The 27,426-nt window shown below is 41.4% G+C and overlaps 1 protein-coding gene across 13 annotated transcripts in view; it reads left to right on the forward strand.

Annotated features, from left to right (window-relative positions):
• SLC44A5 (solute carrier family 44 member 5) overlaps positions 1-27,426 on the forward strand; it is a 183,419-nt gene that overhangs the window by 124,311 nt on the left and 31,682 nt on the right. For 10 of the 13 annotated variants that reach the window (XM_073357319.2, XM_073357321.2, XM_073357320.2 and 7 more), the window contains exons 3-9: positions 2,369-2,442; positions 14,449-14,533; positions 17,172-17,256; positions 20,205-20,333; positions 23,144-23,204; positions 24,387-24,510; positions 25,873-25,956. In XM_073357319.2, coding sequence (XP_073213420.1) covers positions 2,369-2,442; positions 14,449-14,533; positions 17,172-17,256; positions 20,205-20,333; positions 23,144-23,204; positions 24,387-24,510; positions 25,873-25,956 — 642 coding nt within the window. Of the gene's footprint in view, positions 1-2,368; positions 2,443-3,360; positions 3,637-14,448; positions 14,534-17,171; positions 17,257-20,204; positions 20,334-23,143; positions 23,205-24,386; positions 24,511-25,872; positions 25,957-27,426 lie in introns of those variants that run through there. The other 3 variants (XM_073357326.2, XM_073357325.2, XM_073357322.2) reach the window with 2 other exon arrangements.

A 27,426-nucleotide genomic window follows, 5' to 3' on the forward strand; every position in this document is an offset into this window, starting at 1 on the left:
AAGTATTGCAGTTTCCTACTTCGCCTTCCATAAGTATTTTTACCTGAGTTATCTTTTATTAAACACTGCACCATTTAACAGCCACTCTCTGGAGGGTGAGAAACTGAGCCTGAGTAAAGTATCAGAATTAGTGTGAAACAAAATGTTAGCCTTACATTTTAAAAGGTTTAGTGCTTCTGCTGGTGTTAAGCGAAGGAAGCAGGTGACCCTATTTCCATTCATTATTTATTCATTTTGTGATGCCAACTAAAATCTAATCTTCAGATTAAAGCTCTCCTCATAACTGTAGCATGCTGTCATCTGTTCTCCGGCCAGACACTCATTACAGGCCCTTGAGAAAAGCTTCATCTGTGACAACTGCAGCAAATGATAGCTTAAAGCCGCGGTTCTCAACCAGGGGTCCAGGGCTCCCTAGGGGGCCATGAGCAAGTTTCAGGGGGTCCGCCAAAATAAACCAGAGAGCAGGGCCAGCATTAGACTCACTGGAGCCCAGGGCAGAAAGCTGAATCCCAAGCCCTGCTTCTCGGGGCTGAAGCTGAAGCCCAAGAACCTTCTCCCCAGGCCGAAGCAGAAGCCTGAGCAACTTAGCTTTGTGGGGCCCCTTGTGGCATAAGGCCCTGGGCAATTGCTCTGCTTGTTACCCCTTAACACTGGCCCTGGCTTTTAATCTACTGAAAAACAGTTGTTGTAGACATGGGTGGGCTGTGGAATTTTATAACATGTTTGGGGCTGGGGGCTCAGAAGGACAAAGGTTGAGACCCCTTTGGCTTAAAGAACAAGCAGGGTTCCATTGTCAGGTCTTTCAGTTTAACAGACTCTCCTTCATTAGATTGCGTCAGCAGATCCCCATAGTTACATAGACCTGAAACCTAGTGCTGAGATTGTTTCTCTATGGAGAGGCACATCGGTCATTCACTCTTAGTTCCTTTTTCACACCTAGAAATGTCTCTCCAAGTTTTCCAATTGTTTAAAAGTTATGTAAACTTTCCCCACCTTTCTCCTCCTTCCCAATCATTGGGATCCGGATCTACTCTTCACCCTGTCCTTTCAAACCCATAAATAAGTGTCCCCTATCCCATATCTCTCAAATTAGCCTCTCTAGTGGGGATCACTTTGGCCAGAAGAATCCGAGAGCTATAAGTCCTGATGTCTAATTCTCCATTCTTAATTTTTAAGGACAGTATTTCTGGGCTTTCTTCATTATACCCATCATGCTGATTGCAGCTGACTGATGGGACTTTTAATAAAACTCTGGCAAGATCTCTTTGGTCATTTGGGGGGTTTCAGGGCAGGGGTGCTGGAACAGTTTGTATAGTGGGGGTGCTGAGAGCCAGTGAACCAAACTGTAAGTCCTGTATATAGTGGAAATCACTTAAAGTCAGGGGGTGCACCCCCAACACCCCTAGTTCCAGCACCTATGTTTCAGGGTGAATCCTCCCTCCATACACACACACACACACACACACTTTATCCACTTTAAAAAAGAAACTTTAATATATCTTTTCTAGATGGGGCTGTGGCAAAAATAGATGTTGGAAACTTGAAACTCACCATGGCTAAACCTCTCACTGAGGAGTAATGCTTCTTCTTGTGCTTGGAAAAAATGTTTTTTTACTAGAGTTGGTTTGTAATTGTATCCTGAATGTGTGCAATAGACAATTTTGTAAAATACATAGATACATACAATAAATATATATACATTAAAGAGTACCGCTAATTAAGTCTGCACTTTTCAAAACAGACTGAGTCAGATCTGACTGAGTCAGATTTAAGGGTTAGATCCTTAGGTTGGCTTTGACCAGCATTGGCTTCAGTGGAACTATGCCGATTTACACCAGCTGCAGCTGGTAGCTTTTGGGATGTTAATTGATACGTCTGCTTGTTTAGACTCCTAGGCCATGTTGGAGGTGATTTAGTTTGGTAAGGCAATCCTTTACTTTCTTTTTAACTAGAAACACTCCTTAGTCCACCTCTAGAGTGATTGTTGCTTAGTAGTCATCAAAAGCAAGGACTTCTTAAGGTAAGTTTATGAAGGAGAAGTGGAAGCTAGATAAGTTCAGACTAGAAATAAGGCGCAGATTTTTAATGGTGAGGATAAATAACCATTGTTAAAACTTATGTTGGGTCGAGGTGGATTCTCAATCATTGACAATTTTTAAATTGAGATTGGATGTTTTTCTAAGAGGTGTGGTATACTTGAAAAAGGAATTAATTCAGGAAAATCCTGTGGCCTGTGTAATACAGGAGGTTAAACTATATGATGTCCGTGAGCCATTCTGATCTTATAATGTATGAATCAATCATTTACAAAGGAGGAGTTATTTTGGACACCTTTCTGATTCTTTAAAATGTTCCCTTCTGTCTTTAGGCACTGTACGGATATTCTGTGCTGTGTAATCTTCATAGTCGTCATTCTGGGTTACATTGCATTAGGAATTCTGGGTAAGTAAACGCAGGTATGGTAGTGGCTTCTCTTGCAGGGGAAGTAAATAAGTGAGTCATTATTTTTAATTGAAGAGTCCATTTAACTTTAAACTTTCTAATCAATGAGCAATGTGTTTCCTAGAAGGAAATCGTGAATCATCTGCTCACATTAAATATCTGTTATAATCAGGGAGAGGTTGAAAATGATGTGTTTATTGATGAAAAACCCAAAGTAAAATATATGCAGGTAAAAATGCCATGGTTCAATCATTTTGCTATCATAAACTATAATTGAGACAGGAAAATCCTGGCACTTGTCACTCGTCAAAAAACAAAAGCTAGAGAAATACGTTTTTTTTTTAAGGGGCTTTGCATTCTTTAAAATATTAGGGAGAGACTCTATGGGAGCAATGAATGGAACAGAAAAAAATTAATTTAATTGTAGGACACAGAGCTGTTTGCTTATCAGGATATTCCGTGATATCGTTTTAGTTTGCTTGTCTGAGAGAACTTCACAGAGACTATCTAAATGAGTAAGGGCAAATGCCAGCTACCATAAAAGTACAGTTACTGTGTGTTTGCATATTTGGCTGAACTTAATTTCCTAATAAAAGACCATACGGCCTGGCTTAGACGTAAGAAATGTCATCGCTCTTTTTTTAATTTTGTGTTAGTATTTTCTCTACTGTACAAAACCAAACTGCTATGTGTAGTGTCAGAAAATGACAATAAGCAAGATTGATTTTACACAACCAGTAGAAATCAGTAAGTATACAGGAATGTACATCATCCTCTCATTAAAATATACTATTGGCACAGTATCCCAAAAGTCATAATTTGTTCTCTGTGTCTCTTCAGCTTTCTGTCTCTCTCACTTTACCCTGTAGTATTTAAGCACTGAACTGGTAGTTAAGATTTTGCTTCTTCTCTCTCCAGGGGCTCCTGTGTGTGTGTGGTGTTCATTCCCTTGTTCACACATACTGGTTGTCCCTTCTTGGAACATCATGCTTTCAGAAAAGGGGAAAGGGAAGGAAATAAAGTGAATACACTTGCAAGCAATAACAGTCAAGGGAATCATTGCAGTTGAAAGGTAGCACCACACACTGACCCCATAACAGGCAGTTGTGGTCTAATGAATGGAGCATGATGCTGACAGGCAGGAGACCTGTGTTCCACTCACGATTATGTCACTAAGTTGCTGTGCAACATCAGGCAAGTAACGTAACTGATCTGTGCCTCAGTTTCTCTATCTGTAAAACCAAGATAATACCTACCTTTGTAAAGGGCTTTGAGATCTATGGATGAAAAAAAATCTGTATAAGGGCAAAGAGTTAACTAATAGGCTATTAATACAGGTCTTGTGCCTGTGTACCATACATGGATCCAATACTTTAATGGTTTCATTAGCTGTGGGATTCTCCTTGGGGACAGTAGTGGGCAGAGGGAGAAGGGTGTTTCTAACTGTAATTCATGCATTATTTTGTCACATTCAGACTAGCTTGTCTGCAGTCCTTTGGCTTCCTTGCACAGGTCAGACTCTGATGCTTCCTTAACATTGATGGCAACCTACTTCTGGATGAGGATCTGTCTGGTCTGTATCTGCGGCCGCTACTGAAGTGCGTCTGAATGAAATTTTGCATAGGCTCTCTCATCTCATCTTTGCCTCCTCTTTTGATCCTGCTGCTTGTACTAGTTGTTGTAGAGTGATGCTACGATCCTAGTTGCCCCTGCTTTAATTGCCCAGTTACATTGTCTGTACCTCACTGGCCTCTTGTTTCCATTCCAAGCTGGTACCAGCACTCATTTGATGTGTGTGTGGGTGAAAGAGAGAGAGAGAAACTCCACTCAGAATTACAATAGACATGAGGAACAGTTGTCCCAGCATGGACATTATATGTGTCATCACAGAACTGGGTCGGAAAACGGCAGAAAGAGATTGCTTGGTCCTGGCGCAGCAGCAGGGCAGCCCTCTGCACATACAGACCTGCCAAGTCTCCCACCTGAAGCAGGAATATCCCACATTTGGAATATTTTACTTCCCTGTTCCCCCTCTAATGTTCCACCAGCTCTTCCTGCCCCCTGTTTGCTGAGCTGGTGTGTTACTGTTCTGTTCCAGTTCACATCTCAAACACACACAGCCTGAGTGGAGGAGCTGGACTCCGAGCGTGGGAGCATTCCTTGTTCTCTTTAATACGTGAACACTCCCCTGACAGGTGAGTGGCCCCTACTCTGGATGTTGTGTCGGACAGAGTATTGGCACACTCTCAAACAGACAGAGAGAGGCAGAGGCGAGCACTGGCAATTTGTAGTTGTGCAGCATTCTTGTGCATTCAGATCTTCCTGCCAGCCTGTACAATCTCCCTCCAGCACTGCACAAATCTCCCTTAATCCTTTGGCTAGACTTCCATGGCAGCTGTGCATGTGCCATTTCCAAACATCATGTTCTGCATGAAATACGTAAATAAGCCGAGGGAGGAAAAAGATGACTGGTTGGCCAGATTCCTCTCTTCCCTCACTCTGTGGCCTCAGACAGTGGGATCAGTGTGGTGTGTGATGGTAAATTTGTCCATATAGGGTACATTTGCACATGCCTTGGAATCCTATTAGGAAAAAACCTTCTAACCAAATGCTTAGGTATAAAACATTGAGGGGTTTGGAATCCAACCATGGATCCAGACCCAAATTTTGTGGCTGGCCACTATTTTTATCTGTGATGGGTGGACCCAAATTTTTGCATGTGAACACCCCTATTACATATCCAAATCTAAACCCCACATGGTGCCTGCTTTTTCTTTGTCCTCAGATTGTAATTCATCATTCTTTTTACTCTTATTTTAAATGAAAGATGGGATCAGCATGGGTCCTACTCCAAAGGCCAGCCCTGCTCCAAATGGATGAGAGTCAATAAAGTTCATATGAAGAGAAAATAGATTATAAATCAGTTCTCCGTCATGAGTTATGCCTTAAGCGTCTCCTGTCCTTTGGCTTATTATAGAAATAAAAAAGTTGATTTCCCTGGTTTCTTGACTATGTGAGAATAGCTTCCTCATTTCACGTGTCATTTGGCTGGATAAAGAAAGGAAATACTCAAACTAGGGCTGTAAATTAATGGCAGTTAACTCACACGATTAACTCAAAAAAATTAATCGTGATTAAAAATTAATCATGATTAATCACACTGTTAAACAATAGAATACAAATTGAAATTTATTAAATATTTTGGATTGTTTCTAAATTTTCAAATATATCAATTTCAATTACAACACAATACAAAGTGTACAGCGCTCACTTTATATGATTTTTTAATTACAAATATTTGCACTGTAAAATGATAAAAGAAATAGTGTTTTTCAATTCACCTCATACAAGTACTGTAGTGCAATCTCTTTATCATGAAAGTGCAACTTACAAATGTAGGTTTTTTGTTACGTAACTGCACTCAAAAACAAAACAATGTAAAACTTTAGAGCCTACAAGTCCACTCAGTCCTACTTCTTGTTTAGCCAGTCGCTAAGAGAAACAAGTTTATTTACATTTACGGGAGATAATGCTGCCCACTTCTTAATTACAGTGTCACCTGAAAGTGAGAACAGGCTGTTGCATGGCACTGTTGTAGCTGGCATCGCAAGAAATTTACATGTCAGATGTGCTAAAGATTCATATACCTTTTCATGCGTCAGCCATCAGAGGACATGCTTCCATGCTGATGACGCTCGTTAAAAAAAAAGTGTTAATTACATTTGTGACTGAACTCCTTGGGGGAGAATTGTATGTCTCCTGCTCTGTTTTACTTCACATTCTGCCATATATTTCATGTTATAGCAGTCTCGGATGATGAACCAGCACATGTTGTTCGTTTTAAGAACACTTTCACTGCAGATTTGACAAAACGCAAAGAAGATACCAATGTGAGATTTCTAAAAATAACTACAGCACTCGACCCAAGGTTTTAGAATCTGAAGTGCTTTCCAAAATCTGAGAGGAATGTGGTGTGGAGCATGCTTTCAGAAATCTTAAAAGAGCAACACTCTGATGCGGAAACTACAGAACCCAAGCCACCAAATAAGAAAATAATCCTTCTGGTGGTGGCATCTGATTCAGATGATGAAAATGAACGTGTCAGTCTGCACTGCTTTGGATCGTAATCGAGGAGAACCTGTCATCAGCATGGATGCATGTTCTCTGTAATGAGTTGAAGCATGAAGGGATATATGAATCTTTAGCATATCTGGCATGTAAATATCTTGTGATGCCGGCTACAACAGTACAATGCAAATGCCTGTTCTCACTTTTAGGTGACATTGCAAACAAGAAGCAGACAGCATTATCTTCTGAAAATGTAAAAAAAACTTGTTTGTCTGAGTGATTAGCTGAACAAGAAGTAGGACTGATTGGACTTGTAGGCTCTAAAGTTTTACATTATCTTATTTTTGAATGCAGGTTTTTTTGGCATATAATTCTACATTTGTAATTTCAACTTTCGTGATAGAGATTGCGCTACAGTACTTGTATGAAGTGAATTGAAAAATACTATTTCTTCTGTTTTTTACAGTGCAAATATTTGTAATCAAAATAAATATAAAGTGAGCGCTGTAGACTTTGTATTCTGTGTTGTAACTGAAATCAATATATTTGAAAATGTGGAAAAACTTCCAAAAATATTTAAATAAATGGTATTTTATTATTGTTTAATAGCGTGATTAATTGCGATTAATTTTTTTAATTGCTTGACAACCCTAACTCAGACCCATCACTTGGAGCTGCTGTTGGCTGAAAATCTGTGGCTCACTTTCTACCCACAGCTATGTGTGCACAACTCCCACTGGCCTCAGTGAGACATGCACTTCAGCCCTCTTGAAACACACACCAAGCCAAATTATACGTGTTTCAAGAGGGCTGTGTGGGGTCTGGGTAAAAGGTAATCGAATCTCCTTGAAAGATCAAACTCAGTGATCTATGATAATATCCTCTCTCCATCCTGCTTCAGTGGTGGTTGCTGTTGAATGATTATACTGAACAGAAATATTTATTACATGAGTTATTCCTTGCCATAATTATGTTATCTTTGCAGATAATGCGATAAATGAAAGGGGGGTAGCTCTCTTTTATGGACACCCAGCCAGCCAGTTAGCTATAAAATCCCTCTTGGTAGCTGTTCTCTACTTTCTTTACCTGTAAAGGGTTAAAATGTCTGACTGCATGCATAGGTAAAAGGAAGGGAGTGGGCACCTGTCCAAAAGAGCCAATGGGAAGGCTAGAACTTTTTAAAATTGTGGGGGTGGGGAGCTGAACTTTCCATTTGTCTGTCTGTCTGTTCTCCAGAGAGGGGGGACAGAGCAGAGACACGACTGGGACAATGCTGTAAAAAGCTTTAAAAGCCGGTATGACAAATCATCAAATCATACCTCGAACCTACTTATCTGAAACCCCAGATATATAAGTAGTTCAGGGAATGCCTATGAAAAAAAACACGATTAGGTTTTTTTCTTTTATTTCTTATTGGCTTGTGGACTCCTCTGTGCTAACCCCCAAATGCTTTTGTTTTTCTTGTAACGTTTAAGCTGAACCTCAAGAGCACTATCTTGATGCTTAAGTTTTGTAATTTGTTTTTTTAAGATCTAGCAAAAAGTTTAAGTTCCAAAGGTACTTTCTTTCTCTTTGTTTTCAATAAAATTTACCTTAAAATAAAACAACTGATTTCCTTTGTTTCTGTCTCAGCTCTTCCCCGGAGGGGGTGTGTGAAAGGGCTTGATGGTACCCCACAGGAAGGAATTCCCAAGTGCACCTTTCTGGGTTCCAAAAAGGGTTTTTTTTGCATTTGGGTGGTGGCAGCATCTACCCGTCCAAGGTCAGAAAGAAGCTGTAACCTTGGGACTTTAATACTAGCCTGGAGTGGCCAGTATTAATTTTTCAAATCCTAGCGAGCCCTCACCTTCTGCACTCGAAGTGCCAGGGTCGGGAATCAGCCTTGATAGATTAAAAAAGAGGACCAATTTAACATTGAATGAAATTTTTATTCCTTAAAGAACTAATTCAGTCCTTCCTATTTATTTGGGGGATTTTTGGCTTATCAGGGAGAGACTTTAAAAAAAAAATCTACCAGACAGCCTACAATCTATGGTAGTTTTCATTCAGCAAAATGCATGTGAAGGGCAGCTAATGAATTATCATAGGAAGAGCTCAAGACTTCAAAGGATGGAGTAATTCAAAAGGAACAAAACTGAGTATGATTTAGATTTACTCCTGAAGTGTGGTTCATATACTAATCTGATCAGCCTCCTGAAGAGTTTCTGGTACAAAGAGAAATCACTTACGCCCCCCCTACCTCCAATCAATAGCTTCACTATGTGTCGTTCAGATCCTCTTAGAGCAACATTATTATTTGCAATAGCAAATTTCTCCAGATGTCACTCTTACATTAAAGGAACAATGATGTTTTTATCCTTTATTGTGCTTAGCCAAGCCAAGAGTTATGATAGTGTATCAAAGTAAACCATCTGCACAACTTGTAAAAACTTACCCTCAAGAGTCCACTTCATGTTTATAAATTCTTCTGACATTTTAGCAGAATTTTGTCTTTTAGTAAAGGATTGATGGATTTAGAGTCTAAATGGGAACTTGAGATCATCATGCTTGTTCTTCATCTAAGATGTGCCTTGCTGTTCATGTGATTTCCCTCCCCACCCCCGAATTTCTATAGCTCCAGCTATAAAAGACTTATTCTTCTAGAACAGAATTCTTCTGATTTGTGTTCAGGGGCATAACTGGGGACTAACCACTGGGCTGGTAGGCCACCTGTGAAGTAGTGAACAATATGTTGCTTATGTAGTAGTCCTGCTTCTAGGAATGTTTATGCAACAGCAGTGTCATCAGAATGGATTTACAAATTCAGTATCATATGTCCTATTATCTGCTTCACTGCATTTGTAAATTGTTTGTGTTAAAAAGCCATAAGCACAGTTGGGTAGGCCTGTTCCTCCAATATTAAAACATTAAAAGCATACCTTGAAGGGAAACAAAATAATGATATGAAAGCCTGTATTCCCAAGAAGCACACTGAGGGAATGACTCAAATAAGCTAAACAGATTTGCAGTTATTTTTTAAATGTCAGTGGAAGCAGTTGTGCTAATCACAGTTTCTCCTTGACAAGGAGTTTTCCACTATTTACATCCACTGACTCAACCATACAGCCAAAAAAAAAATGTATTTGATAAACATTTAAAATGATAGACATTAGCCATTTCTGATATTGTTCTTGTGTACATCAGTGACAGGATAATGACATAACTTCAGCCATCCTGAATTGTGGATCCCTGTCTGTCAGCTGCTTTGCCTGTGTCATATGCTGTCCCACTGCTACACTGACGGCTGACTCAGCTGGGTTGGTTGATGTATTTGTTTCAGCCCAGCTGTGTATGCCAGCATTCAAACAGTGATTTTACAAGCATCAGACCACGCACAACCTTTTGCTGGCATAAAAGTTCTATATACTTGGATTCCATTTCATTGTACTTTCAGTACTTGATATTTGGTCACCAGTAGGGCACTGCAACAAATAAGACTCAAACCCTACTCTTTGATGCTAATCATGATAATAACCTTCCACTGTCAATGGAGGCTGCTGATTTAGGTACAATTCTACACTGAATAGGATAGGAAATGGAATATTTATCCTATGGGATTCTTTTCCCAACATTGTTCTAACTCACAAAGAAAGTAATAGTTGGGTTTTTTTTCTATTTTCTGCTGCAATATTAATCAAATGTTAAATCTCCATCCTCTATAACAGACCAATTCTTCTCGGTTTCTCTCTGAAAATTAGTTGAGATGTACTTTCCCTACTTCCACCTAGCAGATATGATTTCAAACTAAAGGAAACCAATTTTACAGCAAACCCAGATAAATCTGTTCTCTAAAGCTGCTTTCTAGATAAGGGGCTCACTTTTGATCCCAGTAAAGTGGATGAGAGCAAGTGTTGACATAGAAAAGCTCGTTTACTGTATTTTTTAAACCAGGTTCATCCAACACTGGTTTAGTGCCTCAATATGACTGAGGCCTCAGACTTGTAGGAAAGCTACAACCAAGAATCAGTAGGTATGGGCCACTGGATGAAGGCAACTGGACAAGAGTCCCCAAAAACTGGAAATACTGTTCAGAATACTTCACAAAAACAAAAGTATGAGCAAAATGTCCAGCACTAGTACCTCACTAATTCCCACTAATGCCCCGGAAGCCCATTGCAAAGGATCACATTTGGAGAATTAGTGAGTTAAGGGCCTAATCGAAACCCAGTGAAACCAGTGAGAGTCATTCCAGTGACTTCAGTGGGCATTGGATAATGAGAAATGATAAAACAGTAAGGATAATACATAACAAAATGTACTTTGTTTATCTGTATATAATTGTATTGCCAATGATGTTTCAGTGCATACAAGTATCCAATTTTTGTCATCTGCAAGCTTAATTAGAAGACATAAAATTCTCACTGATGAAATTTGCAGATGACACAAAAAATAGGGAGATGCAAATAATGAAGAGGACAGGTCACTGATACAGAGCCTTCTGGATTGCTTAGCTGGGTGCAAGCAAGCAAAAAACTGCTTTGATACAGCTGAATATAAACGTATACTACTAGAAACAAAAAATGTAGGCCATGCTTACAGGATAGGAGATTCTATCCTAGGAAACAGTGACTTTGAAAAAGATTTGGGGGTTGTGGTGGATAATCATCTGAACATGAGCTCCCAGTATGACACTGTGGCCAAAAGATGCAATCTTTGGATGCGTAAATGGGAATCTCACATAGAAATAGAGAGGTTATTTTACATCTATATTTGGCACTACTGTGATGACTACTGTGTCCAGTTCTCATGTCCACAATTCAAAAAGGATCTTGATAAAGTAGAGATGGTTAAGAGAAGAGCCACGAGGATTGAAGGATTAGGGAACAGGCATGTAGTGATAGACTCAAGGAGCTCATGTATGGGTGAGTTGATCACAGTTTATAAACATCTGCCTGGAGAAGAAATATTTTATAATGGTCTCTTCATTGTAGCACATAGAGGTGCAACATGATCCAGTGGCTGGAAGTTGAAGCTAGAAAAATTGACACTGGAAATAAGATGCACATTTTTAACAGTAAGGGTAATTAACCATTGGAACAATTTACTAGGGATCGTGGTGGATTCTCCATTACTGGAAATTTTTAAATCAGGACCAGATATTTGTGTCAGAGCTCTGCTCTAGGAATTATTTGGGGTAAGTTCTCTATCCTGTGTTATACAGGAGGTCAGGATAGATGATCACAATGGTGATCTGGCCTTGGAATCTATGAATCAATGCTTTGTAAAAGTAAGAAAGGGCCTTATGGCAAGGAGGACAAAGAATGATCTGTTGCAGGATGGTCAAAAAGCGAACTGCCATCACAGAGACCATTTATGATGGAGTCAAACATTTTGCTTTTGGACAGACAGCAGTGGGGAAATGGGTTGCCTCATGGGCCACTAGGCACAGGAAATTCTGGATATGTCTACACAGCAAACAAAAACCTGTGGGCTGGCCTATGCCAGTTGACTGCGGGGCTGTTTCATTGCTGTGTAGACTTCTGGGCTTTCACCCAGTCCCTGATATCACAGGCAGCCTCTTTACAGCATTCTGGTCTTTGCTGAGCAATGGGGAGAGGGTTGATTTCTCTGTGTGTAAATGGTGTTCTGAGATGATTAGCAAAGTTATACTGCAATTTTTGTCTTTTTTTTTCCAATTGTGTGTGTTTGTGTGTGTGTGGAGGGGGGAATAATTGCAGATAAAATATCCTACCTAGGAAGGGGATATTTTTGGCAGTAGCAGATAATTCCAAATTATCTATACAACGCAGAAGAAGTTTTGCTACTGAAATCTCAGCACTACTTTGAATCTGATTTGACAGGCTTTATCCATGCTGCCTCCTGCTATGCTAGTGTGAGGGAAAATAGTCAAGAAGGGAACAAATGGTTTCTTTTAGTAATTTTCAAATACTTTTATAAAGTAATTTTTGGTGGTGGAAAGGTTGATAAGAAAATCCATCTAAGAGCATACAAATAAGGGATTAAACCCATTTGGTGTCAGCAGAGAAACGGATCCATTTGGCCTTGTCCTTTAACTGCATGAGATGCAGGAAAATATTAGGAGGAAGGCATACAATATAACACAGAAAGAGACCACTCACTCAAAATTTAGATTATTTCATAAACCAAATGTACATATATCTTATGTAGTAAAGACTGACTATATGGATTCATATAAGGAAGATCATGTCTGATAGATTAGGTTAAACATTACTGAGTGAAGTCAATGGGACTTCTCACCGGTGCAGAATTTTTGTACATTGCAGAATCCAGGTCTTAATAGATAAGGGAGAAAATAGACAGAATTTATTTGAATGGCTAGAAAATATTTGAGACCAACTAGCAGATTATTTTACAAACTAGAAAACATGGTGTAATTGAGACATATTAAAATGAATTTAGAAACTAGCATAAGATCCAGAAATCAAGAGTGCCAGAAAAATAAAACGATTTAGGGTGAAAGATACATAGCAAATTCTGAGTTGGTATACAGCGGTGCAGCTATATTAAAGTCAATGGAGGGTATATTGCAGATCTAGCCCATAGTCTGCAAGGATAAGTATTACATCTACTGTTCTGTGATTTGCAGAGGTTGTCTCTCCATTCCACCCATCACCGTTGTATCTAAGTGCCCCTGCAATGACCTGAAGGAAGATTTAATTTCTAGTGTGACTAAATTTAGCACCACAAAATCAACAGAAAAGTGGGGCAATTATAGAGAAACAAGTTCAAAGTAATTTGTATAGATCAGGGCCTAAAGTGGCTTCTGACATTCAGTGTACACTCTGAGAGGTGGAAATTAGGGGCTAAACATAATCGTAATGGCTATTGCCTTTTCTACATGCTCCAGAGAAAAGAAAAGACTAGGAAATGATCACACTTAATAAAACCAAAGCCATCCACATTTTGCAGCAGTTGTATTAGTAAGCCAGATCTAGGGCATACTGTGTGGGCTAATATGCTGGCACCATCCTGCACTTGTAAGGTAATATTTAGAATGTGAGGTGAAGTTCTGATTATTTTGTTATGGGGAGGATATAGATAGAAATTGTGATAGCTAAGGGCAGTCAAAATTATTCAGAGCTTACTGGAGAGTTGTGAAGATTAGTCAGGTCTGACCTCTATAGCTTAGAAAAAAATTATACTAATGATGATTTTCCTAGTGGTGTACTAGGTCCTGAATGGGAACGGATTGTGCTAATGGAAATAAACAGTTTGAGAAAATGAGATTTTTCAGGAGCAAGAAATCCTCGCCTGAAGTTGAGGAAGGAATAGAAGGAGCATCCTCCGGTTCAGGCTGAGGTTCTGTACTCGTACAGTTGTGTCTCTGCTTCTATGTACTGAACAAATCAGCATAGCCAGCCACAGCGCTGAGGGCTGAGCACACGGTTTTATATCCTGAAATGGGGGTTTGCATCCCTTCTTAATGGGATTCGATGTCCACTAGATTGTCATCACCAAATCTTGCCTTTTCGCACACCCATGTAACCCCGTTTGTTTCAGTGAGGTTGTGGGTATAATCAAAGGCTCAGTTTGGTCTGTGAGGTTTAGCTCCATGGCACAGTGTGGCTTTAAGCCAACAAAGCTTTTGCAATGCCTCCTCTTTCTCCTTTTAATAACCATTATTTTCTAAGTGCATTACCTCATATTCTGGCCACCACCCAGACGTGTGTGTCTTGAAGGAAAAAAGAGAAATGTTTTACTGTCTCACTGATCCATCCATATTTTATTTAATTTTTCATTAAGAAATCTACTGTTTAAGGAAAATCAATTATCTTCAGTAGCTATTGGGAGAGGTTAAAATAGTACATGACAGGTGGTGCATTTTAATTGCTAGAGAAAGTGAACTATTAGCAGGCTACTGCTGGACACTTGGAATATGGTGTTAAAAGATCTGTCTCTCTCTTTATATGTTTTTAGCTTGGGTACATGGTGACCCCAGGAAGGTGGTCTATCCGACTGACAGCTATGGGCAGTTCTGTGGCCAGAAGGACACCATAAATGAGTGAGTACTCAGAGCAATCATCTGGCTTATTTCTCATGAGGCTTACATGAGAAACGAGGCATCAGCCCTCTGCCTCCTGGGAATTCAGTTGGGAGGCTTCAGAAGAAGCAACCTCCACCCCCACCTTACTGTATTTATTCCAATTAAGGTTTCTGAAAAGCTCAGTTGATTAGTGGAAATTTAGACCTGAGTTATTACTGTAATGCAGCTGTTTGCATAGTATGGAGACTGAATAGTAAAATACTATTATAAAATATGGCTTGTGCCATTAAGTGCAAAGAGAGCCATATTTTAAAGTGTCTTTGTAAGAGGTGAAGACTCTGATTAACTGCCACTGGTTTTGACTGCTCAAATTAGGATATTTAACTAATATGTCCTCTGAGAAATCATTATGTTCATCTCTGGGGAGGAATAACCAAAAGCATGGCAGACTGCTTCTCACTCTGTACAAACCAGCATTTCCTGCTCAGCAGGTGCTAAGTACCAAACAGCAGCTGAAAATAACAAGAGCAAGGTCTCAGTGTCTGCTGCTAGCTACCTGCTGTCTTTATGCTACTAGAGAGAGGATGTGTGGTCTGAGCTCAGGTTTGGGAGACAGACAGCTCTGATGCTGAATCCCTCTTTGGCCTTGGTCTAGTGTCTCAACCCAACTTTATTTTCCAGTCTCTTAAACGTGGGTGGCAATTCCTAGCTCATCTGGGGAGCTGCGTGGGTTAGTTAATCTGTTAGTATCTGTGAGGTACTTGCAGATGAAAAGAGCTTTATGTGTCGAAACATTATTTCTATGAAAACCGAAGCTGGAGCCATGAAACCACATTACAGGAAAGGTTTTCCTTTTTCTAAAGTCTGCATTAAAACACCCCTCACTTAATTATAACTGATATTAAATCCAGTTCCATGCAAGCAGCAACCAAAAGCCCACAGCTGATACAACTCTTCTGCTGCCTCTTTTTCCTCTTCCCATTCAGCTTGCAGGGATGGAACTGAGGAAGCAAGTGTCCAGAGCCACAGCTGGAGGGGCTTCCACCAGGCCCCTTGCATGGGGATAGGGAGTGGTGTGGAGGAACGCCCAAGACAGTGTCCTCTCCCAAGGCAGGGAAGGGAGCAGAGGAGAAGTCTGGAGGTAGTCTGTGCCACTTGCTCTTGCAGATTCCTGCATGGAGCTGGAGAGAGCTGCAGAGAAGTGGCCAGAAGAGTTCCACCTTCCCCTGCACAGGGAGGCAGAACTGTCGGGAGGAATTGCCCCAGAGTCCTTGGCGGATCAGGAGAGGCAACTGGGCCGGGCGCCAACCCTTTGGTGGACCTGTGCAAAGCAGTAGGGAAGTAGGATCTGGACACACTCTCACTCTCACTCTCTCTCTCACACATATACACACACGACCCACTGTAGGGCTTAGGTAAGCAGAAACAGGTAGTGACATTGGTGGCTGGGGGCTTCCCGCCCCTTGGGGGAAGCAGAAGGCTTCTTTTGCATTCACCCCATTTTCTGTTGTCCATTGTGTGTGTTCTCTCTCTTTCTCTGTTGCTATGTGGCCACTTTCCTCTGCCATACACGTTTAATCTTTGTTGTCTCCTGTTAATGTCAGCAGCCATCGAACACATCAACATGAGAGTAAAACAATGTGTTAATGACATGGGCTGTGCTGAGTAGCTCACAAAGGGTACATACTCCCAGGGAACTCTTAAAGAGCTGGGATATTTCAGCCCAAAATGTTACTCTGTTGATTTGAAGAAATAACAGTTAAGGATTGGGAGTTATATTTGCAAGGAGTGTGTAACTATTTCCTTAACTAGTACATGACTGAACGTGTGTGAGTGAAAACATCCTGACCTTTTAAACTGTTAGGCCAGTTGAGCTACTCCCAACTGCACAGGGAGTTACCGTTTGCAACACTTACGTGTTATGGGCCAGAGTGGGCCTTGAAGGCTAAAGCCATGCAGTGAGGTGGGAGATAGCTGTGTTGCAATGGGGGATCTGTTGGAATTGCATGCTGCAGGGGATTTGCCATTACGTTTTGCAAGGCTGCAGCATGCAGTCCTCTCACACCCAGCTAACTTTGCTGCCTAGTGTGGAGGGGGCGGGACCATGGCCTTGTCCATACCTGCTCCCTTGGAGGAGGTCTCCACTAGAGCTGACCGCAGGGCGACAATTCCGTTTCATAGCAACTTTTGAGATTTCAAAATTTGTTTTCATTCCACATTGGAATGAAAATGTTCCCACCAGCTCTATTCTCCACTGATGCTGATGCAAGTCTACTGCAGTAGCTGCATGCCCTGACCACATTGTGCCTGGCCCCGGCGTAAGGGTGAAGATCAGAAGGCTTTTTCCCCTTCTTTTCCCTTCCCCCTCATGCACTGCCAGCCACAATCTCGCCCTTACTTCTGACCAGTACTTGGGTTTGTGAGAATCCCTTTCAAGTGCTGTGTTTCTGTTTTCCCAGGCAGCTGCTTCAGGTTTTGAGCAACAAAACACTCTTGTTTGATTTTTGGCGCCACCTTCTGATTAACATAAAAATGTCAGCTGGTACAGCTTGCTGTGTGCTGGTAGTAACTTCATGCAAGTACTATTGGTCATAAACATAGTATATACACATCTGTACATATTAAAATAGTTGTTTTTATTCCTATTTCTCTATAGGAACAAGACCATTTTGTTTTACTTCAACATTCTGAAATGTGCCAGCCCAATAGTGCTAATAAACCTACAGTGCCCTACAACACAGGTAAGTGAAATACAGAGAGAAAACATTCTCTCTGCCTCTTGTTTATTGCTGCTTAAAACTTGACAGAAGTTATTTGATCGACTAGTGGCATTTTGTAGAATGTTTTATAGTTTGATCATATTGTAAAGCGCAGTGTGTGTATAGCGTGTATACAGTGTGGTATACATGTGTCGTGGAGTATACAGTGTAGTGGATTCAGTGTATATTGTTAACGAAGGGCAGGAGAAAATAAATAGAAATGCATAGAACTGTTTGTTTTGGATTTAGGGTTGAAAAAATTCCCAATGTGAGTGTGACTGGATTTGGTTAATTGTCCGTCATGAATATAGCACGAGTGACTGTGCAGCAATGTAGTTAGTGCACGTTATTATAGCCATATTTCAGAAAATCATTTTGACTGGCACACAGATTTTTCCAAACCAGCCATGTTTAAAAAAATGCATATTTTCTTGTTTACTACTGACAATAGTGTTTGTTTGTCCAGACATGTTACATGCCTTCTGAGGAATTGGTAGTGGTCAACGTGATTGTTTAATGTTAAGTAACCCTTTGGTTTGGCAAAAACAAGGAGGAGTCCTTGTGGCACCTTATAGACTAACACATTTATTTGGGCATAAGCTTTCTTGGGCTAAAACCCACTTCATCAGATGCATGGAGTGGAAAATACAATAGGCAGGTATAAATACACAGCACACAAAAAGATGGGAGTTGCCTTACCAAGTCGGGGGTCAGTGCTAACGAGCCAATTCAGTTAAGGTGGAAGTGACCTATTCTCAACAGTTGACAAGAAGGGATGATCAGAAGGTCCCAGTAGAAGAGAGGCATACATAGCTTGTGTAGACAGAGACTGAGGGTTTGTCAACACTTACAGCACTGCAGCTGTTCCACTGCAGCGCTTCGTGAAGATGCTACCTATGCAGATGGGAGAGCTTCTCACATCATTGTAGGTACTCCACCTCCCCAAGAGGTAGCTATGCCGATGGCAAAAGCCCTTCTGTTGCCATAGCACTGTCTACACTGGGGATTAGGTCAGTATAACTACATTGCTCAGGGGTGTGGAAAATCCCTGAGCGATGTAGTTACACCAGCATTAATTTCTAGTGTAAACCAAGTAATATAGTCTGGTCCTGTCACTTTGGTAGAATATTAAATGAATCTCTGTGTTGATTTGTGCTGCTGTGGTCTTGACTTTGTTACCTAGCACACTGTGCGGCAGCCTCTTATGTTACAGGGAACACTGCATAATGTTAAGAAATATATAGGTCAATGCTACTGCTGTTGTGCAATGCACTCTCGGATTGGGACTCGTGCTGTAATCAAGTAATCACTAATGTGAGGCAAGCAAGATGGAATATTCGTCACAAACAGGTTGTGTTTTAATTTATCTATTTTCAGGTTCACAACAGATCTGTAAAACTGGAGCGGTTTTTGACCTTTTCTAGTCTTTGGATGATAATTCAGATTAAAGGTTTTAACGGCTGTTGTGAAAATGCTGAAGAACCACTTTGGCTTGATACTTCACACTGTGACTTTTAGAGGAGGTTGTGGTGGTCTCCCAAGCCAGATCATTTACCTGAGTGAGCGCAGTCCTGAGATCTGTTCCTACTTCTGCTGCCACTGACAGGCCTTGCCAGTACTATGGATTTTAGAGGCCTGTACAGACCATGTTTAAATGTTGCCTTGCAACACCCATGCATAGCAAATATCAGTGCCAGTTTTACAGAGGGGGAAGCTGAGGTTATAGTAAGTGATGTGCAGACAGCGATTCATTGTCCGAACAAGGATAGAATTCAAATTCCCTCATTCCCTGATCCATGGCTTGTCCACTAGACTCTTGCACCCACCAGGTCCTGGCCTATGGCATAAGATCCCTTTCAATGGACATTCCCTCACATGTTCATGATGTGAAATAATTGCTTAGGGCACTTGTATGCTATGCCCTTTAGGGGAAATTAACTTCCTTCTATGACAAGCCTTTCTAAAGAGAAAGGGTCCACAGAGGGTAGCTTTGCAGGGGGTGCAGTCTCTCTGCAGCCATTCTATGCTACAGTGGTGGGCTCACAGGAACATTGAGGAGGGCAGAGCATAATCATGGACCCAGTGGTCAGGAAGGCCTGCTTAGAGTGTGTGCTGGAGCAGCAACCACTACTCCATACATGAATCTGAATAGCAGCCTACCCGTGGGTGGATCCAGTCATTCCCAGAAGTGAGCTGTAGCTCATGAAAGCTTATGCTCAAATAAATTGGTTAGTCTCCAAGGTGCCACTAGTACTCCTTTTCTTTCTCCCAGCTCTTAGTTTCTCACACACATCTTGCTTACTTTGGCTTTAGTTGGGGAGATGTGAATTTTGCCCTTGGCATGTGCACCTGACTTGTTTGATACCTGTGGGAACTCTGACATGGGTAAAGGGCAATTTACAGCTTTAATTTAGTACAAATGCCCCCTTCATTTGGCCAGTGTCTTGTGCCGTGCCACGTCTTGTGCTGCCGCACCAGCATATTCACATACACAGCTGTCTGTGCTTAGGGGGTTAGATCAAGGCCTTTTTGAGGATTTTTTCCTGTGTATGTTCAATAAAAATTTTTAAAAAACAAACTTAAAACTGTACATGTATATCAGAATGTATGGAGATCACCAAGCCATATGGAGGCAGAGCAGTTGAGAGATCCAGAACTTGGGGAGAGATTTGAAATGGTCGATCAAAAGCTTTAAAAAGTGTTTATCTAGAGATTCTAGCAATAGACAAATGACTGTCCCTTTCTAAATGCTACAGTAAGCATTGCTCCAGACAATCTGATAAAACAGGGCACTTTTATAGATGGCCATTTTTTTGTTTTGCTGTTTTGATAGAATGAGTGGGTTTTTTGTGGGGTGGGGGGGTTGTTTGTCTTTTGTTTTGTTTTGTTTTTTTCCAGTGTATCATTATGCATTTTTTCTTTCCTTACAGCTTTGTGTCTCAAAGTGCCCAGACAGGTTTGCAACATACATAGACATGCAAGGTTCCTACAGACATAACAAAAGTTATTGGGAGTACTACAGGCAGTTCTGCAAACCTGGTTTTAATAAGCCTTGGAAGGTACGTATATATACATACATAAATGTAGATGGGATACATTCTGCTTTTAACAATAGATGATCCTTAGTGTGCATAAATCGGTCTAACTCCATCAAAATCAATGGAGCTATGCCAAATTATCTCAAAGAGGAGCTCTTCTGTAAGTGTATTTCAGCTCTGAGATTGTCAAGAGTTAAGATCTGCTAACCAGACAAAATCCACAAATCTTTAAGCGATTACTGAAGGCTCAGTTCAGTGGAAAATAACTGCAGACTTCCATGCTGTGGATTTTGGTGCTATAGGGTATGTCTACATTGCAGTGTAAGCCCAGGATTTGTGGGACTCAAGTCAGCTGACCCTGGTTTAGAGAACCCAGGGCTTGAACATCTACACTGACTGTTAACCCTACCTTAAGAATTTTCCAACTTGGGCGTAAACCTATGGCTCTGGCATCCACACTCCACTGCACAGACCTGAGTCAAACCATGCGTATACCAGACTCCCTAGCACCCTCCCAAAATGTGCCGCTCTAGCCCTTTGACCATGGTGCACTGTCCACTTTGGAAAAGATGGTTTAATTACACTGTCAGCAGGTCTAGAATGGTTGCTGAATGTGCTTTTGGCAGATTGAAATCCCATTGGAAACACAGTGGATGCAGCCAAAGCATTCAAATGTATAGTGACTGAACAGCACATGTATGAGTGGAGTGGGCTAGCTGGCTACCAAGATAGCCCTGGAAAATATGTCCTGCCCTGAAATGTGACTACCTGTCTGGAATTCCTGCTTCAAGAAAAGTTTGCAGCTGTCAGCACCCAGGATTGAGTCAGAATCCATGAGGGAATCAGTAGGATCCTGAGTCAGCTTCCACATGGCTTACCCTGTTATGGCTGCAAGCAAACACACAGAACTTCACAGCTTTCCTCCTCTGCCCCCCGGCATGTTTCTGGACAAAAATTCAAACCCAAGTTGAATTTGGCACAATTGATTTTGTCACCTATGGACTGCATGGACTGTCTCTAATTGAAATGGACTGAATGGGAGTCAAGCTACTGGCATACAATCTGCCATTAGCAGGATGCATGCTCGTAGCCGTGACATCCAGTAATTTTTGCATTGGTTCATAGAATGGAAATTCCTCCTATTACTGTATTAATAAAATTAAAATGGAGCCAGAAACTCACTTCGCTCAGGGACAGGTTCTGTCCCTTCTATGTCTGGTGCATGCTCTGCAGTGGGCTGTTTGTCGGAGCGGGGCATCAAGCACCTTCTCCGAGTATGGGGCCCAGGATGTGCTGCTGCTCCAGCTCCAAAACCTCTTCTGGGGCTGGTTTCAGGAACAGACTTTACTGTCCTCACTCAGCACCTGCTGCTGGCTTCCATCAGTCCCCATCAGCCATCCTGTCTGACCAGGTCATCGTGCACCACCATTGGCTCCATGCTCAGAGCAGTGCCCAGCACCTGGTCCAACTCCTCATAAAACAGGCATGATTTTGGTGAGTTGCCCGAGGTGCAGTTCTGGTCCCTGGTTTTCCCGTACTCAGTTTTGAGCCACTCAGTCCACTCCATGCACTGGTCACTAGTGCAGTAAAGTTGCTACAGTGCCAGTTTCTTTGCTGGTATGCATGATCGTTCCTGGTACTCTTACAAACGCCCACTGTTGTGCTGGCCTCTCATCAGAGATTTACCAAAATCTGGCTGTGCTCCTGTGACCATAAAGCAATGTGCTATGCAAAAGGCTGTTTCTGTTCAGCCTCTGTTGCAAGCACAGAAGGTTTTCCGATGGCGTGATTGCAGCTCGTTCGTCAGAAGTGGATGGAAGGGTTAACGCTGACTCACCAACCTGCAGTGCACCAAGTGGAGCGGGGGTTGCATCCATTTTCACTGAAGTCAGTTGAAGATTCTTGGGATAGAGAGGAGAAAGGAAGTTGGTCCATGACATTGTGGGATACTTTTGGCAGACTCCCAGGACCTGGGGTTGGGGGTGGGCTGAATCTATACTGCAAAGTAAAAGGGGTCAAACTCTGGGTCCTGGCTTGACTGGGCTTGGCCCCTCCTCCTCAACAGGGTCTTAAGACCGTAGGTCTGAGCCTGAGACTGATAGATTTGTGTGTAGACTGAATGCGGGATTTGGGCTCAAGCCTGACTCTAAGCTTGGGCTTGCATTGCAGTTTAAATGTACCCAGAGAAGTCAATTTTCTCCAGTATATAGGTTTAGGCTGCAATGATCCACAGTGGAGAAGGAGAGCTCTGATTAGTACTAACAATTTCCCCTTCATCCTAGAGAGTTTTATGTCTGAATCAGCAGGCGCTGTAGTAAGTCACCTGCAGCTTCTCACTCAATTTTTTTAGCCAGGGAATTACTCCAGCTTTGCAATAAGACGACCATTTTGAAATACCATGGGTTTGCATTTGAACATACCTTAATATTCCTCCCACAATAAGAGCACCTAGCAACTCTAACATCAGCCTGGAGTTAAATGTACTAATTCTGTTATAATAAACTTTTTTTTCTATGAGAGACAAAAACACCTGCCGAAGCACCATTAGTTGATAGGCAGGTCTGATGCCTTCTGTTTTTATCTTATTACCATTCGAAAAGCCAGAAGCATATTTTATTCCTGATCCATGACTGTCCAAGGATGGTTAGGTCTCTTGCTTTCATCCTGTGAGTGTCAGGCAGATGCACCAGTCAAATCATGCCAAAAGATTAAGACACAAATGAGGGAAAATGGGACATTTTCTTGATTGTAAAGATTTCTCAGATTGAGTGGGTTTTATTTGTTCTGCATTGTATTCTCCAATTCCTCTTTTTGGGTTTATTTTCTTTTAGTCTGTTGCTCAAGTGATCCGTGATGAAGATTGCCCTTCAATGATCATTCCAAGCAGGCCTTGTGAGTAGTTATACTTTTTGCACATGTCTCAGCAGAGGATTGGTGTGTATGTTGTTAACGTGCAGCTTCACTCTGAAAGGAGATCCTGGTGTTGTCATGATGAGGCTCTGCATTGACTGTCAGTAACGGCCCAATCAATGTTACGCTGTATAAAAGTATAAAGATGGTTTTTTCTATCTTCCAGCTGTGAAAACTCAACCTGAGATCAGGTCAAGCTGGGTTCTTTCTGCCTCATGAGTCATCCCCAGTAATGAGGACTCTGCAGACTAAATTATGCACGTGGGCAAGCAACCCTATTGTCTTTGGTTAACAGCATAGCTACAGTAAGGGCATAATATGGCCCTGTATTTGGAGTTTAGATGAGTCTAATTAGGATCTAACCTTCTATAGCTCTACAGGTTCTGCAGGGTAAAAAGGGAGCATTGTGTCTCTGAATACATACACTGCGTTCTAGTGCTAATCCCAGAGTCCCCTTGTTCCAAGGAGTGTTTAATTATTTAGCCACTATGGAACAGCATCAACAGGAGAGACTGAGAGAAAGCCCCACATCAGAATATTGCTTAGCTGAGTAGTCAAAGCATTTTTCTGATCCCTGTTCAAATCCTTTCCTCCCCTCATGCTGCTGTGGGAATTGAACCTGGGCCTCCCAGGTGAGTGCTCTAACCTCTGGGCTAGAAGTTATGGTGTGGGCAGTGATAGCGGCACCACCTCCTCCTTCTCTGGTCTGGTCGATGGCCTCTGAGCACACTGGGCCCCCAGGGTGAGATAGGCTGGGGGGGGTGTACCTTTACCTGATTTGTGGATTGTGCTGGGGCTTAGGTGGAAGATAGGTGTCTGGACACCTACAGGGAGATAGCAGTGTGCATGGCCAGAGGCAGAAATTTAGGCAGGGAAGGAACTTTTACAATGAAAATTTAGGCGCTAAATGAGTATAGGCTACAAGGTTAAGCAGCAGGCAAGAGGGGATTTTTTGGATTGTAATGGTGCCTAAAACTGGGACTTAGGCACCTAGATCTGGTGTTTAGGTGACGGAATACCTTTGTGGATCTGGGCCTCACTACCGATCTGAAATGATTTACACACAGCAAATCACGAACTTGATGGCAAAACACCATAATTTTAAAGTGGAGTTTGATGATAAATAAACATATGTTTTTACCCACGGTTTTCATTACTTAACAGTTCTTAAAAGATGCTTTCCTGACTTCTCCACGAAGAACGGGATTTTGACGGTGGCAAATCAGACGACATTCAAAGATGGAAGAGGGAAAACAAGAAATGTAACTGATCTCAGGGAAGCTGCAAAGTAGGTTCTTCCTTCCTCTCGTGCTTTTCATTTATGTGATACCTTTTGTGTATGTTCCGGGTCAATGAATTAATGTATAGGTAGAAAAGAAATCAAAATCAGTTGTAGCAAATGACTGAAATTAACCAAGTGAGACATTGTAATGAAGTGCTTTTAAAATTCTATATGAGGAAACTAGCAAAGGATTTTTTTTAAAGAGTGCTTTTCCATTTAATTTGGAGGTGTGTTGTTTGTGGCTGATTGTCAGCTTAGTTTTGTTATTTTATTAGTTCTCTCTGTGGAAGGTTAGCTTCAAACAGAGCAAGGAGTATAAATCCTAATGCTTGAGGAGACAAACCACTCACCAAGGCTATCCCTGCCAACAGTCCTGGGAGCAGATACTCATTGACACCAATGGAGCTATGACAGTTTACACCAGCTGAAGGTCTGCTCTCTGGTTTTTAATACCTGTCCCAAGGAGTGGGTATCCTAGCCAATGATGTGGGACTGGTAGCATGTGGGAATCTATCAAACCTCTCCAGGTAAAAAACTAGCATCTCCCATGCCGGGCCTGAGCTAGGAGAAGAGGGAACTTTCAGAGCAGCTTCTCCAACCTCCATCAAGTCCCCATTCAGACTGGGACCAGAGGGCACCCCCTTTCCTTTCCCTCAAACCTAGCAATGCCCCCTCTCTTGCCTCACCAATGCTGACTCCAGACCCCACAGTTTATCAAGCCCCCTACTCCAGCTGTCCCCAGCTATCATAAAGCCCTAGCTTTATTTCTTCCTAGCATTGTCCTAGGAAAATGTTTTAATGTTGGCAACTATTCTAGGGTTAGGAAAAAAAATTCCCCTATGGGCAGGTTATTGTTTTACTGTTTGCTATGCATTTTTTTTGTTTTGTTTTGTTTTTCGTCTTTGGTACTGGTAACATTGGAACCACTATTGTATGGTTTCTGGGGGTTTACGGCAGATCTTACTACCAGCTGATGACATCTTTGTGATGTAATAAGTTACTGCGTCTGCTGATACTAATGTTATTTAGAGCTTTTTATTATATTCTTTTTCCTAGAGCTGTACGAATGTTAACAGTTTGGGGGGCCTTCCACCCTCAGGGGAATTTCCTTCCCAATCAAATATTACTGTAACTGATGTTTGTTTATGCACAAAACCTGAGCTACAGCATTGTAATGTAACTTTATTACTGGCAATGACATTTCAAACTCTGTTTTGCTGAAAAAACAAATGCTACAAATAGAGGTATGTTCTAAAAATGCTTTGTGGCATAACTTATATTTTGTTAGTACATTAATGACCTATTTGCTGCTTAAATAAGATCTGTAGTATCCCATATAAACTAAACTTTTTTTCTGTATTGCTTAAGTGGTATCAATAATGTCCTTGATGCAAGATCAGTTGGGATGAAAATTTTTGAAGACTATGCCAGTTCCTGGCATTGGATTTTAATGTAAGTTTATTTACAGATATTCCTGGCTCCTATACTTTGTACCTTCCCAGGTATGAATGGAAAAGAACTATTCATTTATGTGTACGTCTGATATCCTACTGTTAAACTCCAAGAGTCTCCTCTTATCACATACTTGTATCATGCACTTTTCATAGATCTTATACACAATGTGAGGCTAATCCTTTATGCTGCTATGTTATCTATAACTACAGCCTCACATCAGCCTGTGGTAGATCTACAAGAGATTTGGGCATTTTACCACATACAGAAATCAGGGCCCCAACCTCCAAATAGTCCAGCTATTTTTGAGGAGGAAATTTTTGAATGATGAACCATTCAGTGAGAAAGCAGGAGATGTCATCTGGTGAATTTTGGAAAGGAAGTAACCACGCAGGGCAGAGAGGAGCTTTATGAATGCCTCGTGCAGGTTATGGGGAAGAGATCTCCAAAGCAAGCTGTAGCTCTTTCCTTTTCACTGTCTGCTGCACAGTTGTTAGGTTTACAAGCCCAAAGAGATGGCTTACCCATCACAGTCATGTGGTCCTGAGTCTGATCAGTCTCACATCTTTGATAACCAGCTAGGTGAGTGGGGACATTTCAGAGAGCAATCACTAAATAAACTCTAAATTAATGGTTATGGATTTTGTATTTCAGTGGGTATATCTTCAAAGTCCAGGGTTCGTAATCATTTATTTTGTTTCGGCTTCTACTAAAGTCATCACAAAATGAAATATTTTACTGGTGTGTCCCACTTGACTGCATGTTGGGAATATATGTAAGAGGAGACTGGCTGTTATCTCCTCTGGCTGTACACTCAGATACCTGTGTGCGAGTAAAGGGTTTACACAGCCATCATTGTTTATTTTTTTTCCTCTGTGACTTGCATGCTGCGAATGAAACCAGAATTCACACTGCCTTACCACTGATTTGAGTAGGCTAAAGGAAGATACTCACTGGATAGCTGTTTTTTCCCAATTGCACTGCTGATAGGTCACTGCCAATGTCAGCTTTTATCTTCTTTCTTTTTAGTGCACATTTTCTTCCCAGCTCCGATGCACTACACATGACTTGTTTGGAAGGATAGAAAGGGAAGTGTTTTATTCTCAAATTCAAAATCCCTATCCCTTTTTAAAAAGGATGTTCTTATTTAAGAACCTCAATTAAACTAACCACACATGTACACATCTTTCCAGTTTGACACTTCTCTACTCTTGCCTATCCACAGCCTGAAGACATCACTGACTCAGAACCTCAGCTGGTGTAAATCAGCACAGTCACTGCAATGAAGCTATGCCAGTTTACACCAGCTAAGGAGCTGGCCCATCATTTATAAATGTGTCTATGAAATGTAATCATACTGCCTAGAAACTTATCGCCCAACAGACTGGTTTCCAATAGTTGATGGTATCCAAACTTTAAAACACTCACCCACTCATTAGACTTTCAGAAGGAGTTTAGAATAAAATTTTA

The sequence above is a fragment of the Lepidochelys kempii genome, chromosome 8, assembly GCF_965140285.1.
Source record: "Lepidochelys kempii isolate rLepKem1 chromosome 8, rLepKem1.hap1, whole genome shotgun sequence".
Classification (NCBI taxonomy): domain Eukaryota; kingdom Metazoa; phylum Chordata; order Testudines; family Cheloniidae; genus Lepidochelys; species Lepidochelys kempii.